The sequence below is a fragment of the Dendroctonus ponderosae genome, unplaced genomic scaffold, assembly GCF_020466585.1.
Source record: "Dendroctonus ponderosae isolate FM_Combo_2020 unplaced genomic scaffold, Dpon_F_20191213v2 Dpon_F_20191213_7, whole genome shotgun sequence".
In the NCBI taxonomy this organism is placed as follows: domain Eukaryota; kingdom Metazoa; phylum Arthropoda; class Insecta; order Coleoptera; family Curculionidae; genus Dendroctonus; species Dendroctonus ponderosae.
The window spans coordinates 9,311,634-9,326,249 of NW_026018916.1; the positions used below are offsets into that span (position 1 = coordinate 9,311,634).

Here is a 14,616-nt window from a genome sequence, read left to right on the forward strand (position 1 = left end):
CTTCTTAAAGGTGTGACGTTAGTAGAGCAATTGTATGTCAATCAAGGAAGCTTTGCTTTACCGCTCTTAACTATTATAAGAGCATTATTTCTTCAATTTTATTTAGAATTAGGTGTTCACCTAGCTTTAACAAAACTGCGGTCGACTTAAAGTATAAAAACATTTGTTGGGAAGGTGCTTACTGACAATGGCGTTTTTAATTTACCTGAAATTATTTTTAGCAGCCAATCGCTGTTCTCCGATACTAGAAGATCAATTAGAAAGTTTAATATATCAATTAATAACTAAAAATAATTGAAAATTATCAAATGATCGATAAACAAGTCAAATTAATTAAGGAATAAGAATAAAAAGACGAAACTAAGTTGTTTTGACAATAATTCATTACTGGAAATTTCCGTTTTGCGGAAATTTTATGGAAGAGTACCACTTGTTCTAGAACTCGCTTTTTTACCCATGTTTGTAATTGGTGTGACGTAACCTCTCAACAGAAATATGAATAGTTATCGCGTTTTATTTCATAAACATTTTTGTTCGTGAAAAAAACTGTCCAGAAGCTATAAAAAATACTCAAGTTAGTTTAAAATGTTTATTGAAAAAGTAGTGTGGGTATTAGTACTAGCTTAACACATTCGGTAATTAAAGCAAATGCGAATAGTGGCAAAGGGAATTTAGAAAGCGATTTAAACATTGAATCGTAAATGCAACGTGGATTACACTATAAGGGTTGCATTTGCTAAAGAAAACTATGAGTATTTAGTCAAGTAAATGTTCGAAGAGTTCTTTAGCAAATGTGGGTACATTTACAAAAAATACAAAATGCAAACGTAAGAAAATAAATGTGCCATATTAATCACTGAACGGTGAACATAAATTTCGCATATAGAAATCGGAAGTAAAATTATAATTGCATTCCGATATCTATCTAATTTAAAACTGAAATGGTCAAAATTAGAAATACTTTTCACCACACAAGTTTTAAATGCTTTCCAAATGATAACACTAAAAAAACTATCTGAAAAATCAATTAATCATACAGTTCTCCACTCTGCAAAGCTTGCTGGTAGTTTCTTCCAGATTTCTCCTGAGCATCTAGTTTGATCATATCATCTATCCTCAAAATAGTGATTGCAGCTTCAGTAGCAAACTTTAGAGACTTGATTTTTGAAATCGTAGGCTCCAGCACACCCGCCTTTCTATTATCTTTCACTGAGCCCTCAATGAGATCCAATCCAACATACTTCATGCTTGAATGCTCGACCTAATGTGAAACAAATACATTTACACAACAAACTTAAATTTTACTGCTCAGTTCTTGATGGCAATATTGCCAAGGAATTGTTCCAAACGGTCAACCAGGGTCGTATGTCTAAGTACTTACCTTCGTCTGGCTTGAATTATGATAAGCCCTAAGTTTAGCTACCAAGTCAGTGGCATCTTTAGCAGCATTTACTGCTAAAGTCTTCGGAATAACCAAAAGACTGTGAGCGAATTCAGCAATAGCTAGCTGTTCTCTACTGCTGACGGAAGTGGCAAAGTTCTCCAAATAGATTGATAGAGCAGCTTCAACTGCACCACCTGGATAAAATCACAATGTAAAATTTTTTAGTATAGAATAATAAACAGGACTGCCTGTGATGCGAAAAACGTACCCCCAACCACAACGCTTTTTGACTCCAACACCCGCTTAACAACGGACAGAGCATCATGAACAGATCTTTCCATTTCATCGCAATAGAAATCATTGGGTCCACGCAGAATAATGGATGCCGCAGTTCGTTGCTTTGGGCTAAAATATACATTATTAAATTACTGATGCTGGTATCGGTCTAATATAATACTTACTTTTTAATTATGATCAATTCATCGTCAGATATCCTTTCCTGTACGACTTCAGCGGCTTCTCCAATCATGCTGGCGTCAAAAGATTCCTCACCTAATTCAATGAGTTAGAAATATTTGTTAACTAGGTATATATAGCGATCAACGCGAGGATTGGAGAACACATTTCCCCTTTATTACCTTCCATGTTTGACAACGATGTAAGGAAAGTTGCTCCAGTAGCTTTTGCAATTCGCTTCAAATCGACTTTTTTAACTCTCCTAACGCCGATAGCGCCGGCTTCAACAAAGTACTTCAGACACAAGTCGTCAATACCTAAAATATTCCGTTGAGTTTGATGCTAATATGACCGAAGGATACCGACCTCCTGAGCACAAGATAACATTGACACCTGTAGACAGAATTTTGTGAATTCGTTCTTTAGTAATGTCTAATTCACGCGCTCGAACGCCCTCAAGTTTCGTCGGGTCGTTAATAAGTACCTAAGCCATAAAAATGGGTTAGATTTAGTATAATGAGTTTTTCTGGGTTTTTATTTTTACCTGAACTCCCATCTTCATTTTAGCTTTCTGTAAAGAGAAGTCCAGGCAAGCAATTTTTGCTCCAACCACTTGCTTTGGCATGGCCTGACTAGCTACAGTGCAATTGAGAGCATAGCCTTGTACTAAGATACTCTCCCTATAAAGTTGATAAATAGTAAAATAATAATAAAAAAGTAAAAGTAGTAAAATAGTAAAAAATGGGAAAATGGAATTTAAAAAATTACCTAGCGCTACGTCCATGAGCTTTCAGAATATTCACTGCTTTGATTGGGTATAAAGCGTTTCCGCGCACATCAGTAATTTTTACAGCATAAGCTGCTTCTACTACCATGTTGGAGAATAGATCAGCATCACTGTGGAACAAGTTAAGGAGACAATATCGGGACAAGTTTGAATTTAATGTCACTAACAAAAAAAGTTTTAAAAGGATACGCTCCAATAATCTTGGAACTCATCGAGGTTTTAGCAACATTGATGAGCGATTCTTTGCCAAGCTCTTCAACTGGGATCGTGAGATTATCTTGGATGTATCTGCAGGCCTCTTTGCATGCCAACCTATAGCCGCTAATAATGGAKGTGGGATGAATTTTCTGCTTCACCAGCTCATCGGCATTCTATTCAAGAATAAAGAAAACTCATTTTCATGTAAATAAATATAAGCTCAATATATGTATGTGATTAGTAATTAAATGAAAATACGCATGGAGATGGGCCCGCCTATAGTGAATTTGGTTGTAGTAAATTTTTGCTTAAAAAACTAGATCAAGGAGCCTTTAACGATTACGTCAAATCTCGAAAAATACTACAGTTGAACCTTTGTAATCGAACTAATTATTAGGGCAAATTCGGATTTTCGAATTGTTACTGTAATTAAAATTTCTTACGTAAAAAATATGCATAAATTAAAATAATGTTTACATAAAATGGCTTAATTTTTATCCAATCTGTTTTTGTTTGCAGATTCAGTACATTCGGACGATASTGTATTTTAAATATTTTTCGACAAAACTTCTGTTCCGTATACAAAATTTTATTTTTATTATACACGTTCTCAATGTAAGCCTTTAATCAGGATAAACGTATGAACAAATGTTATGAAAACATGTGATGTTCAACACACGAAAATAAATAAAATATTAAATGTACCTTCAACAATTCGGCAGCAATAATTACAACAGATGTTGTACCATCACCTACTTCCTCATCTTGAAGTTGAGCCAGCTCAACCAAAACTCTGGCAGCAGGATGCTCCACTTCCAATAGTTTCAGAATTGTAGCGCCATCATTGGTGACTGTTACATCACCAATATCGTCAACGAGCATCTTATCTAAACCAACTGGGCCTAGTGAACTCTTCACTATGTTGGCTATTGCAGATGCAGCCATTACTGAAATTAAGTGATCGAAACAAGTTGGAAAATTTTATTTAAATCGAAATGTTGTATGATTTAATGGATCACAGGGAATCTGAAGATAGTTCTAGACTTCATAGAATTCTTAATTACATTTTTATTTATACTTGTTTTGTATACTACAAATTAGTGTGTGGTCTTTATTTTATTTATTACAGTCGAATAACCGCGTAATATATGAAAAAATCAGACTAGAAACAATTAATGAGTTTCATAGAAACTGGCAAGCGTCATCAAGCACTGCATGTTTTCAGCCGAAATTACTGAATATAAACGGAATAATGCTGTTATCTAAGGTAGTATTACTTTTCCAGCTTTACAGAGGTGTATACCTATGTTTACATAACGAGATGAGTGGGAAATCGCAAAACAGCTCGCAATAATAAAACAGTTTCTGTGCAACTACTTTCTTAGCGCCTGTAGGACGAATCTTTAAGCTTCGTATAATCAGATACTAGATATAGGATGTGTAGAAAAAGGAGAAAAACTAGTTTTTCTTTTAAAACTACCCATATAACAAAAACGAAAATGTATACGTCAGTGAAGCTAAGTTTATGTAAAAAAAGGAAAATGTTCCATTTAGATCATTATTGAATTAAAACATATAAGTAATTTAAATCACTTGATATAATTTAACCCTACACTGATTACCGGACCGATCTTTCAAGAAACTACATGTTAATTTTCATGTAAAAAGCCTTATTAGGAAATACCTACTACGCTCGAAACGTCCTGCTTAAAAATGTAATAGGTACTCGGAAATTCACACAGCCCATTCATGAAAATATTGGTTATCAAGTGCATACAACTTTTAAAATTAACAAATATTCCATTACAAATTAGAACATGATGACAAATTTGTGTAGTGTGATCAATTCTGTGACGTGTAGGCTAAATACAACTATTTAATTTGGATCAACTGATTGAAGTACATAAAAGTAGTGTTTTTTAGTTGTCATAAATGTATCTATACTTATAAATTCCGACTTTATTTCACATAAAAGTGTGGACTCCATGCAACTTTTTGACATAAATTAATGGGGGGTCGACACCAACTGGTAATTGGAAACATTAATACAGGACTAGTACAATTCGGAACATCAAACCATCTACAGATTAGACAAACGTAACAAGGAAAAATAGGGTTTTTATCAAGAATTTGAATGGAAAAACGCCCCTTTTCTTGCAGCTTGGTGAAACCACATGAGTACCGCATTTTGAGGTTGGATTTCCAAGCTATACTAAAAGCGGGGCAATCAAAATAGATATTACTAACCATTTTGACTCCGAACTGAAGCCCCTGAGGTCCTCTGTCCTGCTACTGATAAAGGACTTGCTACAAGCGACATTTTCCAAATAAAGATTCAGCCGACCAAGAAAACAATGAATCGAATTCTACAACACCTGACACTTTTTATAGAAGACAGGATGGACAGGAACGAGACACAGTGTTGTCAATGGGAACACGGGAATAAGCATTACACTATCTTTGTTTAAAAACCTTGATATCATTATTGATATTTCAATTATTATTTCATCTAAGCGTTTGAACGTCAAAGACATCGGTAAATAATTTTCAACTAAAAGCAAAAAGCGTTACGAACCTCAACATTAATTAATAAATAATTTTTAAATTCTATTTATTCACATACAGCGCAATAAGAAGATGAAATCGGGTCTTAACCCTAAAAATGTTGTATTCGCGGGAATCTGACGTCTAAATTCAGTGCATACAAACATTTATGGTCAATTTAAAACTGAATTGAATAGTTTTTAGACTAAAAGATGGACACAAACGCAAGAAGGAGACGAGCACATAAAACGATAATTGATACATGTTCAGAGCTGTACAGTCACGATGTAAGTTTATACGAAGAGATACCTAGAACGGAAATACAACTAGCAGAGTTCCAAGAACTCGCAGTAGATCGAGTACAATTATTGAGAATTGTTGAACAAAGCTCATTAAAGGGGTACAAGTTCTTCTCAGACGAATGGAAGAAATGTATCAAAGATGATTTAATAAAGAACAACTTGAAAAAGTACGTTCGCCTTATGAGTGGCTTATGTGGACACACTGAACTGGATATCCAAGCTAGAAGGGCAGATCATATATCCCATTACATCTTAAGATTGGCATATTGTCGCAGCGAGGATTTGCGACGATGGTTTTTGGCTCGAGAATTAGACTGGTTTAGAATTAAGTTTGCAGCTCAGAGCTCATCAGGTAGCGTAGACTTGATATAGATTAGTTGATTTAGTATATCAGGGAGAAGCTGGTACCTTGATCCATTCAGATAATTTCAGTTTATCAGGAGCATTCTAAGCAAACTCAGGTTGTTACTTGATACAGTACATAAGCACGTAACTTTTAGTAATTTTTGATAAACGGTTGTTTTGGGAGCAGTGTGTGCTCTTACGCACCCTCTTAATTGCTTTCTATTTATTTACACAGTTTGTTAATAGAATGTTCGCATGTCTTATGTAAAAATTGGGGATCTAGACAATTTATTCTGACGGTTTTTACGTGTTTATTCTAGCATCGTTTAGAACAGAAAAGTAATTTGGTTTTGGTCTAATAAGGTTGGGACCTCGAATTTTGGATAGTGCTGTTAAAAAGTGTTTTCGGAAAGAGATTAACATACAATAAATGAACACGTAGTTTTAATATATTATTATTGTGCTTCTCTTCAAATAATATAATGCATTTATTTAGAAAAATTATATTTTTTACTAGGCAAAACTTTAACGCATTTTTTAATTGCTCTGTATAAGCTGGCAATAAAATGTAAATGAACATTTTTATAGCGATACAGAATTTTTTGAAGCTAAATACGCTGAATTATACGCCAATTTCCCATGAGTGCAAGGAAGGTCTAAAGGATCAGCTGACAGAATCAACTATGGGATTAACTGATGTAATGGTTACCACATCTGATTTCTACAAAGTTTCTTTCCTGGATGTTCTGCCCTTGATTAGAAGTAGAAAGGTATTTTTGAAAGAAGGGTTAGTACTTATTGAGAAGCTACAAGACGATTTATTGAATATCTATATTTAGGTACGCATATATCCCAACTGCGGATCTTGTAGTTTGCATACAGTCGAAATTCAGGAGCAAACTGAGTGAAGCGTTAAATCAAATAAATCACAAATTGCCTCTTCTTGATGATGAAAGGCTAAGTGATTTATGCAATCTGCATCAAACATATACCGGACAAGAGTATGTGGTTGGAAATAATAAGGTATTTCATGCATTTGGCTAATTTGATTCCATACATAATATGTGATATTATTTTAGAATTCCATAAATCCCGCAGATATTGATCAATTTTCAAGCAAACACTATCCATTGTGCATGAGGCATCTTCATGAAGTTTTGAGAACTAATCACCATTTAAAGCACAATGCCAGATTAATTTATGGACTGTACCTGAAGGGCATAGGTAGAAACTAAAAATAATGTCCACATGAGTTACTGGATTTAATTATGTGTTTTTTAGGTTTACAGTATGAGCAATTTATTGAATTCTGGCGACAAGAATTTACTAAAGTTATGGATGGTGAAAAGTTCAACAAAGAGCACTTGTACAACTTCAATCATCAATTTGGAAAAGTTGGAAAAATGACGGATTATTCTCCCTACAGTTGCATGAAAATAATCATGGGCAATGTAGGTCCTGGTGAATCACACGGCTGTCCTTTCAAGCATTCGGAGCCTGCCGTCTTAAAGTCCAAGCTAAATGAATATGGTGTTTCCACAGATGGTAAGATTCGTTTTCATGCTATCGCATACTAAAAAAGATCGTTTAGATTATTTTTTATTTTAAAAATTTCTAGACCCATAACGTATTTTTTATTTTTTTCAGGTTTAACTGAAATTATGTCACTAGTGAAAAATGGCCATTATCAAATCGCTTGTACTAAGTATTTTGAACATGTACATTTACAACCGCCCACTATTACTATCAATCATCCGAACCAATATTTTGAAGAAAGTAGGAACTTATCCATAGATAAGGATAAATCTCTCAGAATATAGAATTAATTTTATATAACATTTTTGTATCATATTCAATAAACATTTATAGTCCCGCTATTATTATTATCATCCAATTGGTTTTTGATACCTAAGTTGTAGACACCATGAGTTTCATAAACTTCTTATAACGTAAACAATAGAAATTAGAACGTTTACGATATACCAACGGAGAGACGGCGCCCCAAGAAGTAAATAACTACAATGCTTTCGTAATACTAGCGACTAGAACGAGTACTTTAGTAACGGATCCGAAGTAACGTCGTTAGGAGAATTCAAAAGTAACCAAATCTCACACCGTTAACGTATACCATGCAATGGAGGACTGGATTAACCATGAAGCGCGTGTTTCTGAGCCCGGTCCCCCTATTTTTTTGTACCCCAAGCTTTATTTATCAATGATTCGGAATCAATTAAATTTAACTCTCGAGACAATCCTCGGGCACCCTCTATACGTAGGCGTTTGCCATTCGTGTTCCTAGCAAAATTCTTGGCGTTTCTCAGCCGCAAGGGTCTTAATCCGCCTATGATTAAATGCGTAATATTTTGACGAACATTAATGAAAATCCTCAGTAACTATGTTACTAGGTCAAATCTGTAATCTGATATAAAACCTCTAGGTGCAACCATCGTTTAATGTTGACTGTTTCCAAATATCAATAGATGCAGGTGCTAAAAAACTGTTGAAAACAAGTTAACTTTTACTAAATACATATTTAAATAGTCTTTCTGCTATGCATTACGCTAAATTAAACGGCATCGCCTATTTCCATATTATTCCAAATATAAAACATATTAAAGAGGAGAGTGTGCTCTTCAATCATTCTACCCAAAAGAAATCCTAATCAATTACGACGGCACGTGTTTGAATTCGTATGACCTTCACAGGCAAGATAATGTATATTCAAAAATATCCCGAACGGGAACAGGTTGTTGCGCAGACGGGAGTTTCCAGTTTTCCAAGAGTTTCCCTTTACTTTTGCGGGTCCAGTGCTCTCTTTGATATCGGTATAAGACTAGTGTGGTAACCGAAAAAGGGATTTCGTCGTGCCGCGATCAGAAACAGAGACACGTGCTTGAACTTTGCCTAATTTGTTATGTGCGGTTTGTCCAAAATTGAAAGCCATTCTTGCGTGAAATGGATATGGGTGTATGCAACGAGGTTTTAAATATTCACTTTAAATATTTTCACTCATCTTAACACAGAACTGGGATTAAGAACTGGTAGGTTTACAGTCAGAGCCGTTAACAGTCATCTAAAAAAAAAAAATAGAGGAAACATAGTTTGATCCCAGTTAAGCCAATTAATACTAACAATATGTTGCTACAACTTTTTAAAAAACTAGGCTCCAATTTTGGATATCAGGTAGACTTGAAGACATTTTCAAATTACCTATTAGGTACCCTTCTAGTAATTTTAAAGCAACAAATTTCCGAGCCTTAAAAAATGTTTCCATCTGCATTTGCATGTAAAATATGATTTTAAATTTACTATTAAATTATAACTAAACAAATAAATAAATAAATCCTCTCTAAAGTGATAAAAATTTGCCGGTTTAGTCACCTTACTTAAAGAGTTTCGAAATTGCAGAACACACTAGCATAACACCTCTGAAAATACTGTATCAATTGGGATTGATATGAAATATGTCGTCTAGCAATAAAGTGGACGTTTTACTAAACTTTAAGCTAAATTAATTGAAAACTATTTTTTTTAATTTCAATATCTTGTATCTTCGGGGCTCATTTTGTCCAAAAGCGTACGTTTATAAAGCAAAACATGTTGTTTTTTGAGTTCTCCAACGCCTCTAAATGTTTATGAGCATTTCCATAAAACCTTCCATTGATTGAACCTAACAGTGAGTTGAGACTTTAAAAATAGGAAAAATAACCGAAACATTTCAAGTAATATAGTAGATTATGATTTTCCCGCAATAGTTCAAATTTCGAGTGGATCTTGTTTGACAAGCTTTAAACCATCTAGAGCTGTGCTATTTAAAGTGTTTAAAGATTGCATATTTTTATATATTTAATTTTTTTTTTAATATTCCTTCCAAGTTTGTTTAAACAGTGCCAGGCTCTAACTTGGAATAAATTCAGTAAATTAAATCTAGAGTCTTTTAAATTTAGTTAATTACATTGGTCTGTATTGTATTTCTTACGTGTATTGTTTGTGTTATGTATTGCTTTGTTGTTTTCTTGTTTTTTCTTCTTTAATGTCATTTGCTTTGTTCATAAAAGTTATTTCAGATTTTCTGTGGCAATAAAGCATATTGTGATTTGAATTTATGAGGTTATTCGTGTCCGAGAACAGTAAAAAAAACTAACTATTCTCGAACACCTCGATTGATATTCTAAATTGCGCTCTTTTTCAAGTCAGGAAATTTGATACAGCGTGTCCCAAATTTGAGGTACGATATCTTTGACCATGTCTTTAAAATAGCAATCTTAATTTCTTACGACAATTCTCAAAAAAGTTTTATGAAGTGAAACAGGTGTATTAAATATGAAATTGTTAGTTCTTGTTTAAAATACATTTCGTTAACATCGAGTAGTTCGAACATGAAAGATTCTGATTGTACTCAATAATACTTCTTAATTAATGCTCAAAACATCCATTAAATAACTGACAAATTTTTTAAGCAGGATTTTAATTGGTTTTAACTATTTCTAATTATTTAGGTGAAAATCAGCCTACACTCTTGTCTTAAAAACTTTGGTGTTCCAGCTAATAAGCCTCCATAAGAAATAGTTCATAGCTGTTAAATCAGCAGACCTGGGAGGACATTCAACGGGTCCTCGCCTAGCAATACCCTGTTAAAAAATCTGGTTGCATTTTCARTCAAATCCAATTGAAGTTTTTTSCACATTCSGACTGAAATTCCACTGACTTTCATTCCACATTCCAACTGAAAATTCAGMTACTTGTGATTGAAAATTCAAAAGACTTTTGGACGCATATTTTCACATAAAAGTCATGGTAAATAAAATGCTTTCRATCCAARTAAATTGATGAAATAAAAGGATTTTAAACATTTTAAAAGAAGCAACACTAGAATGCTTAAAACTATAATTTTAAGAATTATCGCCACTGAACACTGGCGTATTTCGAGTTCTTTGGAGAAATGCCAAGTGGGGATATGATAAATTTTTTGAACAGGGAGAACTACATTTAGTTTGACCTCTTTTTCCCATTTTCACTTTGACCATTTTCCCGAAACTAGATTTCCATCTTGCTTATGGTAATTTGCTGTATGGGTGGTAAATCAGAATAGCACTTTCTCAATCAAAGAATCTTTTAATTTTGTGCTTTTGTTCTCTTGATTTATTTATTAAAACTGGGTTTTAATTAACAAATTTTTTTTTGGTTTAATTTGGTCAAAATTAACACGTTGAGACGAAAAATTATTTTAGGCTCTCAAATTCTTTAGTTGAATAAGAGTTCTTCATTTTCGAATAAAAGTTCTTCATATTGTTTCATATGTTAGTTTAAAATATTTTCAACGAGTTGAGAATTACTAATCTTCGTGTTGAGAATTTTCTTTTATATGCCGATGATGTATTTCCAAATTATCTTCTAAAATATAGATTTATAATACAATTATACATACATACAGGGTGTCGAAGCGAAAACATGTTTACGCTTTACCGGTTTTATTTCTTTCGAAATAAGATTTGCCATAAGATAAAAGTAGTAAATGCATCTAATTGAAAAATATTGACTGTTATTCAGGGTGCCTCATAAAAGGATCAGGACTAAAATAAAGGTTTCTTATACCGTTACCCTATATTTTATTTAATTTTTAAGGAATAACTTCCGGTGTAAATTTTTGTTATATGAAATATAAAATATTAGCGTAAATAGGATAGTTTTAGTTGAAAATTAGTCTTTTAATAGTGCATATTTTACATTCAAAATATTAATTACAATTTATTTTTATTAAGGGATTATTGACAAGTTAATAATAAGAAATTTGGGCTTTAGATGTTTTTTGATGACATCAGTAGTTAATTAACATTTTTTACATTTATTTAGATACATATTCCTGTAAAAATACTGTGTACATTTATTTAAAAATATGCTATTTTATAATATTAAAATATTTACATTAGTACTTTTTTAATTGAAACTTTAGCCGTTAGAAAAAATTACAATTTTTGCTCTATGCAGCTGTAAAATTTTACGGCACATTTTAAAAACTTTACAGCACATCAAAGTGCCGCGGCACAGTGGTTGAGAATCACTGCTCTATTCTGCCAGATTAATGGTTAATAAAAATACAATTAATTGATACAATGTAAATTAGTACAATAAATGACGACAAATGTATTAACTCATTCTGCGCTATTCGCTCGCCGAAGATAATCTAATCTTTTCAATTTTCCAATTCAAGAACAAACTTTCCCGATTATATATTCATCGCATGTGGGATGGCGGGTTTAATTGAACCGGTGGCACGTGGCTGAACTTTCAGCTCTCCAGAATGTAGGTTTTCCGAACTGGAGTAATACAATTATTTATGGAAACCCGTTACTAATTTTAGATATGTGATTACTATACATTACTATACACAAAAGAGGACATTCATTGATCAGCGCAACAAAAAATAGAAACCCTATCTACAAATTTACAGGGTGGCTCAAAAAAAATCTACTTTTTTGGTTTCATAAACAAGATAACTAACAACTAAATCACATTTGAATTTTAACTGGAATAGGTTTTATGTGATTTTTAATTCTCTGACTAAATTTTGAATAATATTTATTGGTTTTACAAAAAAGCGGTGGGAAACTYTTTTTTCAGGCATAMGCTTTTGTTAATTCCAACCGTATCCCTTATAACGTAAAACGCGAWTTTTTCTCATAAAGTTTAACGCCATTTAGAGGCAAAAAAATGGWATAGTCGGACGGATCCTGCCCGCTGAAAATTCCTATTATAAATTGTTTGGCAAAAATTATACGTTTAGAGTGTTCACTTTGAAAAAAAGAACYTATAAGTTAATTAAGTAGTCCAGGATCATTTGCGGTATTTTACGGTGCTATMCGTTAGACCATTACAAAGCAATAAACAAGTTCCAGTGTAGAAACATTGTTTACAATTACGTTTACGTTTTACGTCTTGAAGACGGGAGTCTTCAAAGAAGGGTTCACTTTATCGAGTGTTCACAGCAGATTAGCCTTTATTTTACTTTAAATTGTAAAGATTCATATAAAAACACTGCGGAGTCTACTGCGGAAAACCTGATTAAAACCTGAATGAAAAAGATTTAACATTTGAAAAATCGAATCATCTTTATTTAGAATGCAAGAACCGTTTAAGTTAAGGTGCAACTCACCGAGGAATAATTCCAATAAATGACACAAAAGTGTAGTTTCCCGACTAACGGCACTAAGTTTACTTTTACAGTGTAAGTTTTATGTTGATTGACTTGTTAATATTGAAGCCAAATGAAAAAAGCATCCGTCTTGAGAAATATAAAATGAAAAAATTTGGAAAACTTCCTTGTCGTTCCTCGTCGAATTAAATTATGATTGAATTATGGTGAAAATTCGTTAAATGCAACAATATTATAAAATAAAGGTCTATATCAGAGTAAAAGTAATCTACATATAGCGACCAGGGGCAAAGTAATGCTAAATTTACCGTGCCTCATGCCACCTGTAAAAAGAAAAATGTTTTTTTAGTGTTTTTAACAGGACTTTTTAAATTCAAGGCCCATTATTATTTAAAATGTGCACGAAAATAAAGAGATATGGAGAAATAATAGAAGAATTAAATATATATTATTTATACCACCTATCTGCAAGCTGGCGCACTATCCTCTATTTTCAGCATATACTACACTTTTGTCACTCAGTTTTGGTCACGTTTGCTCGCTCGTTCTTTAGATGTCTCATCGCAGTGCTTTGCAGTTCGATTATAAGTTTTTTATTGTTGACAATATCGCAGAAAGTTCCGATTTTGAACGACAATAATTCACGTTGCGACTCGTTGGTTGATTACCGTACACAAAACAGCAGTGTTACTAGATGTCCTTCAGATAGCTTTAAACAATTTTTTTTTTCGCAAAAATATCCCTAGGTATAGATAATTTAAACTGAAATTAGTTGGTGAATACTGTTGGTGCAATAAAATATGTCAAACATATTGCTGAACACATAAAACGTTTATTACTGAGACATACTCTCGCACTACTCGACCATACCGCAAATCTATGCATTACAGTGTTACAAGTACCACTAAGTACTTGGCGCACTTGCGGTTTCTCTTCATCTTTCTGCTCTCCCAATCTAAATAGAATCGCTGTTTATCTAGCTTAGGCCCTAAAGGCAACGATGGATCATTTACCATACCCACCAATGGTATCTTCCAGAAATGTTGGTTATTTTGTTGCGCTTACTTTCTCTTGGCAATTATTTTTGCCTCAGATTGCGTCGAAATTATTAATCACTTTTTAATATCGCGAGATTAAGTAAGAGTTGATAGACAGTATCGTCATTTTGTGCTGAATCTACAAACAATGCTGTAATTTTTCAGGTAATTCTTAAGGGCGTTTTTTACTATCAATTTATAATACCTCTATACTATTTCAAATAAGGTCTGAAAATATATTTAGGTATTGGGATCTTCTGGAAAATTATTTCAGCTTATTTAAAAAAACGTGGAAATAATTAATAGACGATGATGGTTTATTCAGACTTTTATTGTGTATTGAAGATATTGTTTTATGCTTTTTTAATACATGTTAAAATGTAGATCTTAAGAGAGCAATTGAATGGTTT

At 33.0% G+C, this 14,616-nt stretch overlaps 2 protein-coding genes across 2 annotated transcripts; one reads left to right on the plus strand and one right to left on the minus strand.

Annotated features, from left to right (window-relative positions):
• Window positions 1-575: 575 nt before the first annotated feature.
• Window positions 576-5,236, minus strand: LOC109542882 (T-complex protein 1 subunit alpha). Its single transcript, XM_048668568.1, has 11 exons — window positions 5,073-5,236; window positions 3,531-3,772; window positions 2,817-2,998; window positions 2,609-2,737; window positions 2,385-2,520; window positions 2,207-2,324; window positions 2,023-2,157; window positions 1,846-1,936; window positions 1,653-1,789; window positions 1,382-1,578; window positions 576-1,261 (listed from the first exon to the last, which is right to left on the minus strand). The coding sequence occupies exons 1-11, from the start codon at window positions 5,143-5,145 to the stop codon at window positions 1,028-1,030; spliced, it is 1,674 nt and encodes a 557-aa protein (XP_048524525.1). The 5' UTR covers window positions 5,146-5,236; the 3' UTR covers window positions 576-1,027.
• Window positions 5,237-5,461: 225 nt separating this feature from the next.
• Window positions 5,462-7,893, plus strand: LOC109542883 (DNA primase large subunit). Its single transcript, XM_019912333.2, has 6 exons — window positions 5,462-6,023; window positions 6,605-6,803; window positions 6,856-7,039; window positions 7,096-7,240; window positions 7,298-7,561; window positions 7,664-7,893. Exons 1-6 carry the CDS (start codon window positions 5,582-5,584, stop codon window positions 7,834-7,836), a joined length of 1,407 nt encoding a protein of 468 aa, XP_019767892.2. The 5' UTR covers window positions 5,462-5,581; the 3' UTR covers window positions 7,837-7,893.
• The last annotated feature ends 6,723 nt before the right edge of the window (window positions 7,894-14,616 follow it).

Bases quoted from the DNA above. Each gene is read 5' to 3' on its own strand.
- LOC109542883 (XM_019912333.2), top strand. From the start codon at position 5,582: ATGGACACAAACGCAAGAAGGAGACGAGCACATAAAACGATAATTGAT. The intron at 6,024-6,604 runs GTAGCGTAGACT...ACATTTTTATAG, and splicing joins TGCAGCTCAGAGCTCATCAG to CGATACAGAATTTTTTGAAG. The intron at 7,241-7,297 runs GTAGAAACTAAA...TGTGTTTTTTAG, and splicing joins ACTGTACCTGAAGGGCATAG to GTTTACAGTATGAGCAATTT.